Here is a 20,808-nt window from a genome sequence, read left to right on the forward strand (position 1 = left end):
AAAAAAGATCTTCCTGACCCAGATAATCACTAAAGGCAATGCCAAAGAATGCTCAAACCACCGCACAATTGCACTCATCTCACACGCTAGTAATGCTCAAAATTTTCCAAGCCAGGTTTCAGCAACACGTGAACCGTGAACTTCCAGATGTTCAAGCTGGCTTTAGAAAAGGCACAGGAACCAGAGATCAAATTTCCAACATCTGCTGGATCATGGAAAAAGCAAGAGAGTTCCAGAAAAACATCTATCTCTGCTTTATTGACTATGCCAAAGCCTTTGACTGTGTGGCTCACAATAAACTGTGGAAAAATTCTGAAAGAGATGGGAATACTAGACCACCTGACCTGCCTCTTGAGAAATCTGTATGCAGGTCTGGAAGAAACAGTTAGAACTGGACCATGGAACAACAGACTGGTTCCAAATAGGAAAAGGAGTACGTCAAGGCTGTCTATTGTCACCCTGCTTATTTAACTTATATGCAGAGTACATCATGAGAAACGCTGGGCTGGAAGAAGCACAAGCTGGAATCAAGACTGCCAGGAAAAATATCAATAACCTCAGATATGCAGATGACACCACCCTTATGGCAGAAAGTGAAGAGGAACTAAAAAGCCTCTTGATGAAAGTGAAAGAAGAGAGTGAAAAGGTTGGCTTAAAGCTCAACATTCAGAAAACGAAGATCATGGCATCTGGTCCCATCACTTCATGGGAAATAGATGGGGAAACAGTGGAAACAGTGTCAGACTTTATTTTTTGGGGCTCCAAAATCACTGCAGATGGTGACTTGCAGCCAATTAAAAGACGCTTACTCCTTGGAAGAAAAGTTATGACCAACCTAGATAGCATATTGAAAAGCAGAGACATTACTTTGCCAATAAAGGTCTGTCTAGTCAAGGCTATGGTTTTTCCAGTGGTCATGTATGGATGTGAGAGTTGGACTGTGAAGAAGGCTGAGCGCCAAAGAACTGATGCTTTTGAACTGTGGTGTTGGAGGAGACTCTTGAGAGTCCCTTGGATTGCAAGGAGATCCAACCAGTCCATTCTGAAGGAGATCTGCCCTGGGATTTCTTTGGAAGGAATGATGCTAAAGCTGAAACTCCAGTACTTTGGCCACCTCATGTGAAGAGTTGACTCACTGAAAAGACTCTGATGCTGGGAGGGATTGGGGGCAGGAGGAGAAGGGGACGACAGAGGATGAGATGGCTGGATGGCATCACTGACTCGATGGACGTGAGTCTGAGTGAACTCTGGGAGTTGGTGATGGACAGGGAGGCCTGGCGTGCTGCGATTCATGGGGTCGCAAAGAGTTGGACATGACTGAGCGACTGAACTGAACTGAACTGAACTGTGGTCACTAACCTAAAGCCAGACATCCTGGAATGTGAAGTCAAGCAGGCCTTACAAAGCATTACTATAAACAAAGCTAGTGGAGGTGATGGAATTCCACTGAGCCATTTCAAATCCTAAAAGATGATGCTGTTAAAGCGCTGCATGCAATATGCCAGCAAATTTGGAAAACTCAGCAGTGGCCACAGGACTGGAAAAGGTCAGTTTTCATTCCAGTCCCAAAGAAAGGTAATGGCAAAGAATGTTCAAATTACCATACGAAAGCGCTCATTTCACATGCTAGCAAGATTATGCTCAAAATCCTTCAAGCTAGGCTTCAGCAGCACGTGAACTGAGAATTTCCAGATGTACAAGATGGATTTAGAAAAGGCAGATGAACCAGAGATCAAATTGCCAACATCTGTCTGCTGGATCATAGAAAAAGCAAGGGAATTCCCAAAAAATACCTACTTCTGCTTCATTGACTACACTGAAGCCTTTGTGTGGATCACAACAAACTGTGGAATATTCTTAAAGAGATGGGAATACAAGACCACCTTACCTGCCTCCTGTATGCAGGATAAGAAGCAAGTTAGAATTGGACATGAAACAATGGACTGGTTCATAATTGGGAAAGGAGTACATAAAGGCTGCATATTGTCACCCTGCTTATTTAAATTCTATGCAGAGTACATCATGCAAAATGCTGGGCTGGATGATTCACAAGCTGGAATCAAGATTGCCAGGAGAAATATCAACAGCCTGAGACATGAAGCTGATACCACTTTAATGACAGAAAGTGAAGAACTAAAAAGCCTCTTGAAGAAGGTGAAAGAGGAGACTGAAAAAGCTAGCTTAAAACTCAACATTCAAAATCATGGCATCCAGTCCCATCACTTCTTGGCAAATAGATGGGGAAATAGTGGGAACAGTGTCAGATTTCATTTTCTTGGGCTCCACAATCACTGTGGATGGTGACTGCAGCCACGAAATTAAAAGACGCTTGCTCCTTGGAAGAAAAGCTATGACAAACCTAGATGGCATATTAAAAAGCAGAGACATCCCTTTGCCAGCAAAGGTCTGTATAAGTCAAAGCTATGGCTTCTCCACTAGCCACGGATGGATGTGAGGATTGGACCATCAGGAAGGTTGAGCACCGAAGACCTGATGCTTTCAAACTGTGGTGCTTGAGAAGACTCTTGAGAGTCCCTTGGACAGAAAGAAGATCAAACCAATCAATTTTAAAGGAAATCAACCCTGAATATTCATTGCAAGGACTTGTGCTGAAGCTGAAGCTCCAATACCTTGGCCACCTTATGCAGAGAGCTGACTCATTGGAAAAGACCCTGATGCTGAGAAAGATTGAAGGCAAGAGGAGAAGGGGGTGACAGAGGATAAGATGGTTGAATGACATCACTGACTCAATGGACATGAGTTTGAGCAAACTCCAGGAGATAGTGAAGGACAGGGAAGCCTGGAGTGCTGCAGTTCAGGGGTCACAAAGAGTCGGACATGACCTAGTGAGTGAGCAGCAACAACAAAACCTTCTCATGGAAATAGAGCAGCCAAAACCACATGCCCATGGGTAGCAGTTATTGGGAAACTAGAAACCCCCTCAGTCTCTGGTAAGACTGAGTCTTTCACAAAAATTACCAGGCTGTGGTGAAAGGAGAACAAAAATAAACCAGGTTCCTGCTGATGGGCAAGAAGCCAAAATGAAGAAGAATATTGGGTATCAGGGCAGTGTGATTGGGCCCACAGATACTATGTCTTCTGATAGTAGTTATGAATAGAAACCAAATAATAATTGCTAATAACATGTAGGTGACCAACCCTTGAGAGCTAAGGCAGAGAGAAGGAAGGATGCCATTACACCTTGTCTCTGGTTCACTGAGTTTCCTGGGGCTGGTGTGTGATCATCTTGGGTAAAATCATTTAACTAAACCATTTTTGCTAAGCTTTCATGGAGTCCTTCTCTGAATGGTATCTAATGATAAAGCCCACTGGTTTATGCCTCCTGCAAAAGTTATTGTTATTCCAGAAATGAATAGGTGAAATATTGATGGAACTGCCATGAAGAACCTATTTCCAGGTGGCCTCACATCTCCCTTTCAAAGTGTTTTAAAACTGGTTTCACCTAAAAGCAAATAGCAGAAATGAATTGGGATTAAATCCCATACAAAAGCAGTGTAAGGAAACAGAACAAGGAGCAGAATGTCATCTCTTCAGACAGTAAAAGCAAGTTGGAAAAGACAGGCCCACAAAACAGATCAAAAGTGTAGCCTATCATTTCAAAATGGGTGAAAAGACAGTAGGAAAAATGACGCAAAAAATGAAAGAACATGGATCAAAAGGGAATGGGAAGTTACTATTTAATGGTTACAAGTTTCTGTTGAGGATGGTGAAAAAGTTCCGGAAATAGTAAATGCTGATAAATGCCACCCGCGGGTATTTGATGGCTCTATTTCCATGAAAGGGTTTGGGGAGATTCAAAAACTATTCTGCTGGGCCCATCTTTCTGAGGTCCTGCTCAATGTTTTGATATAATTATTTTGAATTTGGATAGTGGTGATGGTTACACAACATCCTGAATGCATTTAATGTCATTGAATTGTATACTTAAAAATGGTTGAAATAATCAATTTTATGTATGTTTTATCATAATAAAAGATGAAAAAGCAGTATAAGTTAGAATTAGGTAAGATAACAGAATTTAGGACAGAATTCAAAATAAAAGAAATAAATTCATAAATGAAGTCTGTTTAAAATAATACAATATAATGTCTTAATAGAAACACGAAAAGGAGAAAAATTTTATAATTTGATTTATTTATTGTTGCTGCGCGAGCTATTCTTTGGTTGTGGTAAGCAGGGTCTAACTTTTTGTTGCAGGGTGCAGGCTTCTCACCGTGGCGGCTTCTCCTGTTGTGGAGTACGGGCTCAATAGTTATGGCACATGGGCTTAGCTGCTTCATAGCATGAGGGATCCTCCTGGACCAAGGATTGAACCCATGTCTCCTGCATTGGCAGGCATATTCTTTACCCCTGAGTCACCAAGAAACCCCAAAAAGGAGAAAATTTTTAAAAATAAGATGCAAAGAATTCTAGAGAAATGGGAAATATAAAAAAAAGATAGGCAAAAAAAGAGGACAATCTATAAAGAGTAATATAAATATGTAGAAGAATCTATTTTACCATAAAGGTGACATCTCAAATCTGTGAGACAGGTTAGTCAATAAATTGTGATATACACATGTTGGGGTATAAATATTTCTCTGGAAGCAAATCTCTGAGGAGGGAATGTGTGGCTGCAGAACTTAGGGAATAGGGTGAATTTCTGTTGAATATGCTTGTGTACCTTTTCAAACGTTTTGTCGTGTGAAGTTTGCCTGAGTTCTAACCCCAGCTCCCCCAGTTGCTAGCTCTTAATCTTGGGCAAATTCTTCCCACTCTCCAAACCTCTGTGTCTGTAAAATAGGGTCAGTAACTTAGCCTGGTGCTGCCTGGCACAAGATAAACTCTCGATAAATGGAAATACTTAGTGGAAACCACCCAAATGTTCACCGATGGATGAAAGGATTTTTATATTGGATTACACAGTCATAAAAAGGAATGACGCACTAACACAAGCTTCACCATGGATGAACTTGAAAACATTACGCTGAGAGAAGCCAGACACATTGGTCACGTTTACATTATTCCATATACATGCAGGGTCCAGAAAAGGGCAAAACCATAGAGACACAAAGTAAATTGATGATTGCAGGGGCTGAAGGAGGAGGGGATGAGGAGGGCCTGCTGATGGTCATGGGGGTTTCTTTTGGGGGTGATGAAAATGTGATGGGTTAGATACTGGTGATGATTGCATGCATAGGCTCGTGAATGTTCTAAATGGCACTGAAGTTGGAGTTTCAAAAGGCGAATTTTAAGATATGTGAATCATATCTCAATAAAATAATTTACAAACGAAAACTGCCAATTTTCCTATAGTCACTATCCTCTGTTTCCATCTCTCCCTCCTTTTCAGGCCCACTCTCTGCCACTGCCCCCAACCCCTGGCCCGCATTAACCCCAGCCCCGACTCTGCCACCCCCCACCCCCGCCCACTACTCACCCCCAACCCTTGCCACCCCTACCACCCCAGCCACCGCACCTCCTCATCTTCACTCCCTTGAGCTGCCTCCCAAGGAGGCTCTGGACTGCAGGATACCTGCAACCTGTGCTGCGGAAGCAGCCACCTACTGCGCATGTGCCTACCGCTCTCACCCTTGAAAATGGACACTTGCGGAGGATTTTTCTCGTGCGCTTCAGTTGATGGCGATGTTTTGATGGCGTTATTTAGAGAAGGCAGCGCGCGCACGGGTCAATGGAGGAAGCCCCTCAAGTTAACGTTTCGGCCCCTGCAGAAGTTTGATCTCTTCCGCCAGAAACCTTCGGATGCTGTGCTCTAAAAGCCAGGTTGGCGGCCTACCGGAACTTGCAAATACTGAGGACTTTGCGGGGCCTTTGGGCCTCAGATTGAGGCCTTGTACCTCCGCATGCGATGTGACCTCAGCCTATTGCTGAAGCTCACAGAATGCAGAGACAGAGGAATACTGGCCCTGCCTGTTGTTACCAGGGTTCACTCAACAGTGTATTGCTGCCCTGGTGCCTAGGTGTTGAGTAAATGGTGCTTTCTATCCGAGGCCCTGTTCCTGAGCCTCCTGCTGCAGCAGTTCACTTGGCCCTCGCCCTCTTGTCAGCTGCCAAGATAACACTGAGCCCTTGCCACTCACCTGGTAGACTTCCCAGTTCCCCTCTGTCATCACACTTAGGTAACTCAGACCTTTCGGAGGGGTGTCCTGAACCTCTTGAAATACATATCTGGTGGTGTTGAGACATAAGGCCAGTCTCAAAGAGACACTTTTTCTGTTTCTCCTTGTCAAACTAGACTCATCTTCTGTCATCTTCAACTCTACTCATATTGTTCTTTCAACCCTAACCTCACCATAACCTCATTTTACTTCTACCATTTCCCCCACTCCTGCTTCCTTTTATAAATCCATAAAATCTCTTGGCCTTCCTAGCCCTGGGCCAAGTTCCTTCCTCTTTCCTCAGGTTTTACACCTTTTCCCTCCTTCTCTCATCCAACATTCAGTCCTTCCTTTCTTGTGCAGACTTTGATTCCTGCCCCAACCAAAAAAAAAAAAAAAGGCACAATTAACATCATCTCAAATTCAAAAGTCTTCTTTATTATTTGTCTATTAACTCTTATTATATTTGTTCAGTTTTAAGTTTTAAAATATATCAGAATAAATAGAGAAATTTATATCTATCTATCTATGGAAAAACAACTGGTACCCCAGGTGGCACCAACAATCCTAGCAGCTCTCACATGGCATACCCATAGTATCGAGCAATTTCCATCTCTTTTTCCCTCTCAATGAAATATTGCACTTTCCCCAAAGAGGTATATTTAGCAGCATTCTCACGCTCTAGTTGAGCCTTCCTCTTCATGGCCTCCCGCTCTGGCCGCTGCTCTTTTGTGATGGGCTTTGACATTACTGGCTCAGGAACATTGGGTTTCCTCCAAGGAATTGGTTGGAAGCAGAAGTCTTGGAGTAGAAACTGGGTTTGAGGCTTGGGTGGGGACTGGTGCTTGGTCACAGCAGGGGGAACAGACTCCCGCTGGAGAGAAGTGCAGGATGAAGTTCTGTAGGGCACAGGCCGAGGAGCAGCAGACTGAGGGACGCTAGGCCGGGTAGGTTTGGTCAAACCCGGTCGGGTTGGATTGGTCACAGTTGTCTGAGCTGGTTTGGCAGGACCTGGCAAAGATGCAGGAGCTGGCCGGGATGCATTGACTGCAGCAGGTTGAGCTGAGTTAGTAGAACCAGGCCAGGCAGGATAAGCCACAGCAGGCCGATATGAGGCCAGAGACTGTGGCCTCCGAGGAACAGGTCGAGCCTGAGGCTTGTCCAGGGTAGGAAAAGGCAAAGGTACTAACTTGACCTTCCCAGGAGGAGGCAGCTCGTACTGCGATGGAGATAGACACTCTTTTTCAGCACTGTCGTCTGGTTTCTGGGCTTTGACTGGAGTTTTCTCAGGACCTTTACCCTCACATGGGGTATTGAGCCATGACTTGATAGCAGGGGATGGCTGGGGGTCTTTAGGGTTGCTTGAATTTCCCAGGACCCGAGAGGAATTGAGTCCAGTTTTCTGATCGCTCTTCTTCCCCAGTGCGTGAAACACCTGCACAGACTCCAGCATGTGCATGCCTAGGCAGCTCCGAGGCTTTTTAAAGTTCTCTTGGCTAAAGTCAGGTTGGTTTTTCTTTCGCTTCATCTTGGGAACGCTTGGCTTTTCCTCTGCCTTGACTTTGTTCCCTGATGGCTTATTCTCTTCCGCCTTCTTGTTTTCTCTGGTTCTCTTGGTCTTTTCTTGCCCATGGCTCTTAGTTTTGTTGGTTCTGCTGGTTGCCGCGTTCTGAGTTTTGCTGTTCGGCTGTTTGGCTGTGTTCACGGGAGCCTTGTCACTGACTGCAGCATTGCATATAATCACTTCTCCCCCGAACGGGCACTCTGGGTCCTTTGGCTGGATTTTGGCCTTGGGAGCATCACTGACAGACTCAGAGGCTTTATGTTTGTTCTTCCTGGGTTGATCAGAGGGCGCCTTTATGACATTTGGCTTTTCCTGCACCTGATTCACCTTAACAATGCTGGTATCTTTGGCTGTGATCAGCTTTGGAGCTTCGGCTTGATCAAGGTCTTTCAAAGAATGAAAGAACTGGGGAAGGTGAATATCCTCCACCAGTGTAGCAATGTCTGCAAAGCCACTGCTAGATTCAAACCCATTTTCAAGTGTCCCCAAGTCCTCAAAACTCAAGCTATTCTTTCCCAGATTCACATTTTCAGAAACAAGTTGCTCCTCTTGGCTGAGGGGATCAATGCTGGCCAGGAGCTCGTGAATATCAGAGATTTCTAAAGGGACTAGTGGAGGATCTTGGTTTTCTATTGGGATCTGGTAAGCATCATCCAGAGGCTTTGAAAACTTAGTTTTCATATCATCCAAATTCTTATTCTCTGTTTGTTCCTGGCTTGGAGCTGGAGGCAGTGCCAGGAGATTACTGGCACTCTGGACTGGAGCTATCCTTGAAACGTCCCCAAGTTCAAGTGGTGGATTACTCTCAAGTATCTGGATATTTCTGCTAATGCAGGACCTGGGGAATTCTGAAGTTTCTGACAGACAAAATGTCTGGCTTGGAGGTTGCGATCCCAGGGAATTTTCCATCCTCAGGGAAGTCTCCATCACTACAGAGGAATCAAGGAAGAAGTCAGTCCCTGGTGAGTGAAATGCTCCCTCCACCCTCAGACACCAGCACAGTAATCATGTACCTTTCAGTGCTGGGCAAGGCATTTCTACTACCTAGTCTTAAGGGCGGTGGACACTGTCTTATGCTAGGAGCTAAGAGGTGACTGTTCTAATTCTTACTGGTGATCATTTGATGTCACTGATTTTTGGCTTTCTTTGTATTCCATAGGGATCTTATAAGCCAAATTAAAATGAGTCATATTTTTAAAATATAACATGTCTTACAAAGCCTAGGATTCTCGTGTAGAGTCCTTTCAATTCTCCCCGCTTTCCTGAGAGACTAAACACACTTCACACCATGAACTATGAGAGGGAGTAGAGCTCTTCCTGATAAAATATATAAACAAAGAATCTTCAGCCTGCCTGCTCCGGACAGGATCTCAGACCACAGGGTCTTAAATCTTGGTGTAAAGTAAGTAAATGAGGGACAGTTAAACTGGCACTATCATAATAAGAGTTCTGAAACACCTCCCAAGAAGACTACAGCAATAGATCAGGGAAGGGAGTGACACAGAGTGGTAGTACAGGGGGGACTGATCAACTAGAGCAGTGGAAAACGTGGTACCTTTTGGTACGCACTTGTGGTGTTGGAGAAGACTCTTGAGAGTCCCTTGAACTGCAAAGATCCAACCAGTCCATCCTAAAGGAAATCAATCCTGAATATTCATTGGAAGGACTAATGTTGAAGCAGAAACTCCAATACTTTGGCCACCTGATGCAAAGAGCTGACCCATTTGAAAAGAGAGCATGTTTCCTGATGCTGGGAAAGACTGAAGGTGGGAGGAGAAGGGGACGACAGAGGATGAGATGGTTGGATGGCATCAGCGACTCAGTGGGTGTGAGTTTGATGACCTCTGCCCAACCAGAAATGGTCATGGTACTAAAGGAGATTCAGCCCACAAATATCCTCCAGGAGCTGGTGATGCACAGGGAGGCCTGGTGTGCTGCAGTCCATGGGGTCACAGAGAGTCGGACACGACTGAGCGACTGAACTGCACTGTGGTTCTCTTACACGTAGCATAAATGACCTTCACAGTGCACAGCCTTCCACCTGCATCAGGTGTTCTCACATACAGTCTAAAAACAGAGAGCACCGAGCAAAGGTCGTGGTTATTCAAGTCCCAGGATCTAAATTCTGTCTATACGCCACTTCCCAGCTGTAGATTTGACCCCATTTTTTGAATGCCGAGCTCATTCTACTTTCTTGCTGTTGTACTCACCTTGAAAACCTGTGTCTGTGATGGGCTGAGCAGACACAGAGTAGTAGACTCCAGAGGTAGAAGCTGGTGGTAGGATATTTGTGGGCTGAATCTCCTTTAGTACCATGACCATTTCTGGCTGGGCAGAGGTCCTGCTTCCTGCATACGACACAGAGCCATAGGACTGCAGGCGGGGGCCGAGTTCTTCAGATAGTAAAGGCCCCAGTGTGCCTTGGTGATAGTAATATACCTGGCTTCCTCCCTGGTGGGGAAGTGACAGGCTGTGTCCCTGATTTGGAATCTGAGATGGTGTTCCCTGAACAAGGCTGGCAGAAAGAGATGGATATAGAGGGACCTTGCTATTGATGTCTGATGTTTTGTCATACTGGGCTGCCATAGACATGGAGGAAACAGCTGTGTCTTGGTCAATGACTGTCACAGTGAAGTCTCCAAGTGAAGAAGACTTCCTTTCAGTGCTTCCTGTGATGTTCCACTCAAAAACACCCGGATAGGAAGCAGCTGAGGTGGAGAGCTGGCTCTGGCCAGTGACTCCAGATAACATAGTTGTGCTGGAATGTTGGTAAAGGTAGGCACTACTCATAAGTGGCTGGAAAGAGGTGTCGGAGCCCGCTGGCAATAGCCATGCTGAACTGAGGGCTGGAGCAGAGACCCTGGAGAAGGTGCAGACACTTTCTGTGAGGGAAGCTGCGTTGCTCACCGCAGGAAGAGACAGCTGCAGAGAATTCTGGGTTCCAAGTGCAGATGGATTTTGGAAATTTTCTGTAAGAACAAGAGGGTAAGAAAAAGATGAGTGAGGTTGATAAATTTCCACTGTGTTTGAGGAACAGCATTATCTTAAGGTTCTTGCTATCTGCTGCTGCTGCTGCTAAGTTGCTTCAGTCGTGTCCGACTCTGTGCGACCCCGTAGATGGCAGCCCACCAGGCTCCCCCGTCCCTGGGGTTCTCCAGGCAAGAACACTGGAGTGGGTTGCCACTGCCTTCTCCAATGCGTGAAAGTGAAAAGTGAAAGGGAAGTTGCTCAGTCGTGTCTGGTTCTTGCTATCAGACGCCTCTAATATCAATACTTCCTGAGAAACCAAAAATCAGGCAGTTATGACGGCTGTAAGGGTTGGAGCAGTTTGACACTTCCTTATGTTGACTACCTGTGCCCCTGTCTTGTACATACATTGTGCAGAAGACCCAAGTGATGTGATTCAGACATTGTTCTCCAGGCAGGAAATATCCTTCTTCCTGCCCTATCTTTCCCTTAAGCCTGCACTAGTATTGACTTGCATGCTGTTTCCTAGAATTGAAGCATTTTAGAACTAGGAGGTCCTTAGAGAACTTCTGTTCTCATAATTTCATTTCATGAGGAAGGAAACTGAGGCTAAGAGAGTTCAGATTGACTTGTTCAAGTTCCCTCATTATATTAGTATCATTATCAGGTTTCAGAATCTAAGTATCCTGACTTTCTTGCCAGGATGCCGATCTGAGCATGATACGGCCAGAAACCAGGAGAAATTCAACTTATAATGTAGGCATTTTTTTGTCCATTTGAAAACACTATAGCTATTACTATTGTAATCTTTAGTGTCTCACTTTACTTGCACATTTCCCTCACTGTTACCTAGAGTCCAGTGATAAATTTAAAGGGTCATCTTTACCCTCTTCAAGCCTGACTTCTCATCCCACCTCAAAATGATTACCTGAAAGTGAATTTCTGAAATGCCTTTTGAATGAAAAAAGCTATTTAACTCTCTGAGTTTCAGACTACTTATCTATAGAGTGGTTATCACAACAAAAATAATAATAGCAGTAATAAGTAAATACGAATAATTAATATATTACATAATAAATAATACATGAATAAATGATATATTACATATGATTTATATGGAGGAAGATTTAACAAATTCTAGAAAGACATAGAAAAATGATGAAAAGCGAATTATTTTATACATTATATATATAGTTAATGTATATATACATGTATAATATAGATATGAAAACTTCAGCATGTGGCAAGTGTTAAAGCATAGTAAGTTTCATGATAAATAAAGTTCTGTATCATATATACAATATTATGAGTGAATATTGCTCACTTTATCTTGGTTAATACTATTAATGAAAAGACACAATAGAAGGTGATTTTAAATTAATTCCTGCTGCTGCTGCTAAGTCGCTTGTCATGTCCGACTCTGTGCGACCCCATGGACTGCAGCCTACCAGCCTCCTCCGTCCATGGGATTTTCCAGGCAAGAGTACTGGAGTGGGGTGCCATTGCCTTCTCTGAAATGAATTCCTAGCCAATACATACCGACAGAGAAGATGTATCTGTAAAACATGCATAGCAAGCAACAGAATGCAATAAATGTGATTGTATAGGTAGCCCAATATATGTAGACAATTATTTCAGTAAAAAAAAGGTACAAAGTAGACAGCCAAATAATGTATAAAGGAATTTCATTATTGGGCTCATTCATATTTTTATGCAGCAAGTAACAGGTACTAAGTCTAGTAAAAATATATATTTCAATGAATATAACTATGTCACAAGCAGAAAGGAAAACTTAAAAAGTATCAAGACGGTTTTCATATTTATCCTAGAACTTAGATTATAATCATCTTCAACATCCAGAAGGATGATATTCCAAAACCTGAGAGAACCATCTTCACTAGAATCCAGTTTAAAAAGATTTTTAAATGTAGGAAAATTCAAAGGACTCCACAACAATATTTTAGATAAATGCAGATTTTTTTTCCTAGCAGCACTGTGCAGTCTGGCAGTGAAAGCACCAAGTCCTAACTACACTGGACAACCAGGGAATTCCCTATATGTGGAATTAGAGATACAGGGTTTGCCTTTTTATTTTCCTTCCTAGGTAGCTAAGCTCTAAAAATGGATGATGGCTGTTGGTCAATGTGCTCTCTGTGTTAGGAAGGAAATAATTGTAAAGATGAAAAGCAACCTTGACTTAGAACCTACTATCACACAAAAGAATGAGTCTTTCTGATTTAAGTTAAAAATATCATTTTAAAATGTTATTTTTAATTGGTAAAATGTCTAATAGTTTCAAAGTCAGAATGAATGAAAATCAGCCCCCTGATTTTCATCACTTTTGTTTCTTGTTTATAGGAACTATCATTTCTAAAACATATTTCTAAAATATTTATATTCAAAATTGTCAAGTGCCATCTGTGTTGAGAGAGGCAATAAAAGAAAAACACTGAGTATGACTTTTCTGATAAGCTGTTTTTCCTGGTGATACCTTATTCTGGCCTTACTTTCCTTCCTAGTCTATTAACAGAAGCATTTGTGAAAATCAACGGTATTTTGCCCTGCTCTAAGCAGATTGTTCTCTGTGCTCTTTCTGCTTTAATTTAAAATCTCTGGATCCTGTCAGCATTCCATCCCAAACTACCTTTTTCCTGAGAACTCCTCCTTGCTCTCTCTCCTCATTCTTGTATTTTCTCCATCCTCTTGGTTCCCATCGGCCTCTGCTGATGAGGACAGTCCTAAACTTCCTTGTGTTTGACTACACGCCTCCCGTTAGCCCAGAGCTCTCCATCCTCTCTCCCTGTTTTCTCTTTTCAACTCATTTAGGTAGAAAACTCCAAAAACAAGTGAATATTACTTTTTGAGCAGCACTAAATTTAAAATACTAAAACTGAAATATTAACTGAGGGTGACCATTATGGGTGAAACAACTCAGTAAATATTGCTAATTTTCTACACCACCTGGCTTTTCTCTGTTTCTGTTGAAACACTCTTGAGAAGTCTCTGATTTCATGTTCTACATGGGTCCCCTTTGAGATTCAATATGGAAAAGAAAAGGACCAGAGAGATAGACCAATGTAGCATCCTAATGTAACATTAGATGTAACATTAGATGAGGAAAAAACAGACCTTGTGAGACTTGTCCAAAGTGTCCAAAGTCACAGAGATAGTAAATGTCCAAGTCAAAACTGAAATTAGGTCTCCAGATTTCTAGTTCAATACTTTCCTTCATTATTCATTTTGAATCTGCTACTAAATTTACGGGCAGAAAAATAAATCTAATGAAAAACTTTACAAAGTTTCTTTCCATACCTGACATGGTCAGAGAAGTAGAGGAAAAACTAACTGTAGATACAAGGGAGGAGGAGATGATACGAGAGGATGTCTGGAATGACTGCAGCCAAGTGTACATGTGGCCAGTACAAAGGTCACTGGTCACTGGTCACTTGCGATGATCCAAATTTATTTACAGACAACTCCATGGAAACCCCAAGATTCTACCAGGTGGTAGTAGATTTGGTGGGAGAATGATGTCACAAAGCGGGCAGTTTAAAGGTATGATATAGCCAATAGGGAGGTCAGATCGCCAATAAGAAGACAGGATTGGATGCAGAAAAAAGGTGTAGGAAACACCTAAATGTTTGAGCTCCGGGGAGGCGAAATCCTCCAAGACAGATTTACTTCCCTCAAGCTCTTCCATGAAGGAAATCATTGCAACATTTCTTATAGATGCTCATTAATACAATTAACATAGTTACTTATATTCTACATAGCATTATATTTTATGTGTTATGCACTTACAGTTACGTATGTCTTGGTTAATTAATAACCTTAGAGAAGAAGGAAAGAGCCATCCAGTTTGAACTATTATAGTTGTTCTGAAGTCCTATCAGTCTATTAAATTAAGTGAACTTGCAGTAGCTTTTAAGGAGCAAAGGAAGGGATTAAGAAGCTCTTTTTGTAACTTCGTTAAAGAGTAGGGCGAAGTTGGTTGAATGCACCTTGTGGAGAATGATGTGGTCCAATGGTCCAAGGCTCTTCTCTTTTAGTTTCGTCTCCTTGACGCCTCCTTTTCTTGGGCTGGGCCAGGTTGGACTTGCATTTCTCTTCTGCCCTCCATTTTTGTTGTTGTTGTTGTTCTAGGCATTGTTTCTGGGACAACTCTTGATCTTGAATTCTTACCGTCTTGCTTGTTACTTACTTCTTGTCAACTTCCAGCATCAGGAGTCTTCTTTTCAGTGCTTGATGCTTCACAAAATAGACTCTGCCCAATGGAAGCAAATACCAGAGAGCTAGGACACACAGCTGGTTGCAGACCTTTTCTCTTGCAGCCTTTGGTTGCAATTCTTTTGACCATGGTTTGCTACCTCTGGTTCCTTGGGCCACACAGGCATCCTGCCATCCAGCTCTTTTATATATGAGAGGCATTCTGGATACTGTCCCTTTTCCTTCCCACATTAAGTATATCCAGGGTGGCAGTTGCTGTAGCCTCCTCCCCCTTGCAAACAGCCACTCTAGAATCTTGGGCCTCTGGGATTCTCTCTTGCATGCTTGGGTGCAAGGCCAGACAAAATGAACAGGAGAATTAGAGATAGAAGAGGACATTTGTGGAAAATATGCTGGGGAGGGGGCTGGTGCTGGTAAGGTGAAAGGGCACAGGTTAAAAGAGAGTCATGTAGATTTTTCAATTTCTGTGAGAAGCAAGTGGACACACTTTGACCTCACTTTGTATTAACAGAACCAACAATTTTAGATACAGATATATTTATGTACCTAGATAGTGCAGCAACTGCCATGAAGTCTGTACACTAAAAAGAATAATCTTACATATATTTTTCATTTTATGTCATATTACCTTGTTTATATCATTCACTGATGTGTTTATAGAATACAGACTGTTTTTAAATGCTCTGGTTTTGCCTACAGAGCATTTCTTTCTTTGTCATATTTTGTAGGGAATCCAGCGTTGTAAGGCATACTGCATGTTTATTTTGAAGCATCATGAACTAACTTGACCTGATGGATCTTGTGGAAAAACTTTAAAAAGCATCTGTGAAAAAGGCATTTTGTTGAGTTGCACTGTGCACCCAAGTGGAAGGAGCAGCTATCTGCTGTCAGCCCGACTTGGCCTGGAGTGCCTCTGCTTTTCCCTCCTGGTTAGTGCTTTTCTCACTAACCACTCTTGTGATTTTGATAATGTGAGTTATGGCTGAGTTGCTAATGACTTATATGTGGGGTAAGCTGATTTGAAGGAGGGAATCTATGGTTCTATTCATTTTCCTTGGTAGTAAGCTTTCAGGGGTTCAAAGAGCAATCTATCTGGGGACTTTGCTAATACCAAGGAGGTTTCTCACAGATGGGATCTCTGAAGACACATATTTAATTTATATGCTTGTTTTCCCTATTATGAAATATATGGGGGATGATACTTAGCTGACAAGAAATTGTGAAAGATGTGGTGTACAGATGTGGCTTAGGCTTTTAAGTGCATATCAAGGTTTTTTCCCCCTAAACTTCATACTTCAGATGGCCTATTTCCATGATTCTAGTATGTGATGTGAGGCTAACAATATATACTAAATACCTGCAAGCCAAACAAGTCTCTCTTTCTCTATATTCCCATGGATATCAAGGGACTCATGACTACTGCAGGTTTGGGTGGATGGTGTGAGATAGAGGGAAATGCATTAAGACCAATTTTAGTAGCAATAAAATGTTTACATATTAAAATGTTCAGTTCCAATATTCAATTCTACTTAGGGAAACTATGAGTTAGACTTTTCCTGATTCCACCAAACCTAAGTAACTTATTTGGTTTCCCTAGTTCCAATCATTTAACTTTAGCTTGCAATCTCAGCATCATCTTATCCTCTAAGAGAATCTTACATGTAGGAAGAAGAAATTAAAGAGTTCAACACTTTGGAACATCAACCCTTCCCTGACCTTAGGTCTTATTTTTTTTATTTTTAAAATTTATTTATTTTTAATTGGAATATAATTAATTTACAATGTTGTGATGGTTTCTGAAATACATCAACATGGGTCAGCCATAGCTATACATATGTCCCCTCCCTCTTGAACCTCCCTTCCACCTTCCATTCCATGTCACCCCTCTAGGTTGTCACACAGCATGGGGTCAAGCTCCCTGCATCTGGCTATCTATGTAAACTTTGGTAATGTACATGTTTCAATGCTATGCTCTTAATTCACCCCACCCTCTCCTTCACCCACTGTGTCCACAAGTCTGTTCTGTACATCTGAGCCTGTATTACTGCCATACAAAGATGTTGATCAGTACTACTTTTCTAGATTCCATATGTATATGTTAGTACATGATAGTTGTTTTTCTCCTTCTGACTTACTTCACTTGTATAATAGGCACTAGGTTCATGCACCCCATGAGAACTGACAAATCATTCTTTTTTATGGTTGAGTAATATTCCATTATATAGATATACCACAACTTCATTATCCATTCATCTGTTGATGAACATCTAGGTTGCTTCTATGTCCTGGCTATTGTAAATAGTACTGCTAAGAACATTGGGGTACATGTGTCTTTTAGAATTGTGGTTTGCTCAAGGTATATTCCCAGTAGTGGGATTTCTGGGTCATATGATGGTTTTATTTCTGTTTTTTAAAGAAATCTCTTTACTGTTCTCCACAGTGGCTATATCAACTTACATTCCCACCAACAATGCAAGAGGGTTCCTTTTTCTCAACATCCTCTCCAGCATTTATTGTTTTTGACTTTTTGGTGATGTCAATTCTGACAGTAATAAGGTAATACTTCATTTTAGTTTTGATTTGCACTTATCTAATAATGAGCAATGTTGAGCATTTTTCATGTGTTTATTAGTGATCTGTATGTCCTATTTAGAGACATGCATGTTTAGATCTTCTGCCCATTTTTTATTGGGCTATTTGTTTGTCTGATATTGAGCTGCCTGAGCTGTGTGTACATTTTGGAGATTAATCCTTTGTCAGATGTTTCATTTGCAATTATTTTCTCCCATTCTGAGGTTTGTTTTTTAATCTTGCTTATGGTTTCCTTTGCTATGAAAAAACTTTTAGGTTTAATCAGGTCCCATTTGTTTATTTTTGTTTTTATTTCCATTACTCTAGGAGGTGGGTCATCGAGGATCTTGCTGTGATTTATGTCAAAGAGTATTCTACTTATGTTTTCCTCTAAGGGTTTTATAGTTTCTGGTCTTACATTTAAGTGTTTAATTCATTTTGAGTTTATCTTTGTGTATGGTGTTAGAAAGTGTTCTAATTTCACTCTTTTACATGTAGCTGTCCAGTTTTCCAGCAGCACTTATTGAAGAGACTATCTTTTTTTTCCATTGTATATTCATGCCTCCTTTGTCAAAGATAAGGTGCTCATAGGTGTGTGGGTTTACCTCTGGGCTTTCTGTCTTTTTCCACTGGTCTATATTTCTGTTTTTGTGCCAGTACCATACTGTCTTGGAGAAGGAAATGGCAACCCACTCCAGTCTTCTTGCCTGGAAAATTGCATGGATGGAGGAGCCTGGTAGGCCACAGTCCATGGGGTTGCAAAGAATCGGACACGACTGAGTGACTTCACTTTCACTTTCACCATACTGTCTTGAAGGCTGTAGCTTTTACCACTGTTATTTACCATACTTTTGGAAGTCCTAGCCATGGCATCAGAGAAGATAAAAAATAAAAGGAACCCATATTGGAAAGAATTAAAACTGTTACTGTTTGCAGATGATGTGACACTATACATAGAAAGTCCTAAAGACACTATCAGAACTAGAGCTAGTCAGTGAATTTTGTAGAATTGCAGGACACAAAACAATACAGATATTACTTCCATTCCTATACACTAACATTGAAAAATCAGAAAGAGAAATTAAGATGTCAATCTCATTCACCATTACAACAAAAATAATAAAATATCTAGGAATAAACCTACCTAGGGAGACAAAAGTGTTGTATACACATAACTATAAGACACTGATGAAAGAAATCAAAGATGACATAAACAGATGGAGAGATCTATTATGTTGCTGAACTGGAAGAATCAGTATTGTGAACATAACTATACTACCCAAAGCAATCTACAGATTCAATGCAATCCCTATCAAATTACCAATGGCATTTTTCACAAAACTAAAACAAAAAATTTCACAATTTGTATGGTAACACAAAAGACCCTGAATAATCAAAGAAATCTTGAGCAGAATGGAGCTAGAGAAATCACCCTTCCTGACTTCAGACTATACTACAAAGCTTTATTTTTATAGTTAGGGTGTTGTCTGGTCCCATAGACTCACTTCCTGCATTTTGAAACCATTAGGTTAACTGAGATGTCTTGGTGTAACATATCCAGTTCATCTACCCGCCAAGGCTCTTCTTCAGTTCAGTTCAGTTCAGTCACTCAGTTGTGTCCGACTCTTTGCGACCCCATGAACTGCAGCACACCAGGCCTCCCTGTCCATCACCAACTCCCAGAGTTCACCCAAACTCTTGTCCATCGAGTCAGTGATGCCATCCAGCCATCTCATCCTCTGTCATCCCCTTCTCCTGCCCCCAATCCCTCCCAGCATCAGAGTCTTTTCCAATGAGTTAACTCTTCACATGAGGTGGCCAAAGTATTGGAGTTTCAGCTTTAGCATCAGTCCTTCCAATGAACACCCAGGACTGATCTCCTTTAGAATGGATTGGTTGGGTCTCCTTGCAGTCCAAGGGACTCTCAAGAGTCTTCTCCAACACCACAGTTCAAAAGCATCAATTCTTCGGTGCTCAGCTTTCTTCACAGTCCAACTTTCACATCTATACATTACCACTGGAAAAAACCATAGCCTTGACTAGACAGACCTTTGTTGGCAAAGTAATGTCTCTGCTTTTTAATATGCTATCTAGGTTGGTCATAACTTTCCTTCCAAGGAGCAAGCGTCTTTTAATTTCATGGCTGCAATCACCATCTGCAGTGATTTTGGAGCCCCCCCAAAATAAAGTCTGACACTGTTTCCACTGTTTCCCCATCTGTTTCCCATGAAGTGATGGGACCAGATGCCATGATCTTCGTTTTCTGAATGTTGAGCTTTAAGCCAACTTTTTCACTCTCTTCTTTCACTTTCACCAAGAGGCTTTTGAGTTCCTCTTCACTTTCTGCCATAAGGGTGGTGTCATCTGCATATCTGAGGTTATTGATATTTCTCCTGGCAATCTTAATTCCAGCTTGTGTTTCTTCCAGCCCAGCATTTCTCATGATGTACTCTGCATATAAGTTAAATAAGCAGGGTGACAATATACAGCCTTGACGTACTCCTTTTCCTATTTGGAACAAGTCTGTTGTTCTGTGTCCAGTTCTAACTGTTGCTTCCTGACCTGCATATAGGTTTCTCAAGAGGCAGGTCAGGTGGTCTGGTATTCCCATCTCTCTCAGAATTTTCCACAGTTTATTGTGATCCACACAGTCAAAGGCTTTGGCATAGTCAATAAAGCAGAAATAGATGTTTTTCTGGAACTCTCTTGCTTTTTCCACGATCCAGTGGATGTTGGCAATTTGATCTCTGATTCCTCTGCCTTTTCTAAAACCAGCTTGAACATCTGTAAGTTCACGGTTTGCATATTGCTGAAGCCTGGCTTGGAGAATTTTGAGCATTCCTTTACTAGTGTGTGAGATGAGTGCAATTGTGCAGTAGTTCGAGCATTCTTTGGGATTGCCTTTCTTTGGGATTGGAATGAAAACTGACTTTTCCAGTCCTGTTGTCACATTTGGATTTAATTAAACACTGAAATCCCTCAAACCCTTGCATGGCCTTACCAGATAATGTTATAGTTTGTTAGTGTCAAATACTTAGATGTCTGGTGCTCCAAATATCCTGGGGTCCTTTATTTTCCATTCCTGTATATTACATTCAATCTTTCCCAGCATCATGGTTTTTTCCAATGAATTGGCTGTTAGCATCAGGTGCCCAAAATATTGAAGCTTCAGTTTCAGCATCAGTCCTTCCAATGAGTAGTCAGGGTTGATTTTCTTTAAGATTGACTAGTTTGATAGCCTAGCTGTCCAAGGGACTCTCAAGAATCTTCTCCAGCACCACAGCTCAAAAACATCAATTCTTTGGTGCTCTGCCTCCTTCATGGTCCAGCACTCACATCCGTACATGACTACTAGAAAGA

At 41.8% G+C, this 20,808-nt stretch overlaps 1 protein-coding gene across 1 annotated transcript; it reads right to left on the reverse strand.

The window, feature by feature from the left end:
• Positions 1-6,361: 6,361 nt before the first annotated feature.
• C11H2orf78 (chromosome 11 C2orf78 homolog) lies at positions 6,362-14,370 on the reverse strand. Its single transcript, XM_019969443.2, has 3 exons — positions 13,963-14,370; positions 9,894-10,652; positions 6,362-8,612 (listed from the first exon to the last, which is right to left on the reverse strand). The coding sequence occupies exons 1-3, from the start codon at positions 14,060-14,062 to the stop codon at positions 6,697-6,699; spliced, it is 2,775 nt and encodes a 924-aa protein (XP_019825002.2). The 5' UTR covers positions 14,063-14,370; the 3' UTR covers positions 6,362-6,696.
• Positions 14,371-20,808: the final 6,438 nt, after the last annotated feature.

This window comes from Bos indicus, chromosome 11, assembly GCF_029378745.1.
Source record: "Bos indicus isolate NIAB-ARS_2022 breed Sahiwal x Tharparkar chromosome 11, NIAB-ARS_B.indTharparkar_mat_pri_1.0, whole genome shotgun sequence".
NCBI lineage: Eukaryota > Metazoa > Chordata > Mammalia > Artiodactyla > Bovidae > Bos > Bos indicus.

What these genes read in the sequence shown, in the direction of transcription:
- C11H2orf78 (XM_019969443.2), bottom strand. Translation starts at nt 14,062, where the DNA reads ATGTACACTTGGCTGCAGTCATTCCAGACATCCTCTCGTATCATCTCC. An exon ending in TACTTCTCTGACCATGTCAG is followed by an intron (nt 10,653 to 13,962) that starts GTATGGAAAGAA and finishes TTGTTCTTACAG; the next exon opens with AAAATTTCCAAAATCCATCT. An exon ending in CACAGACACAGGTTTTCAAG is followed by an intron (nt 8,613 to 9,893) that starts GTGAGTACAACA and finishes ATTCCTCTGTAG; the next exon opens with TGATGGAGACTTCCCTGAGG.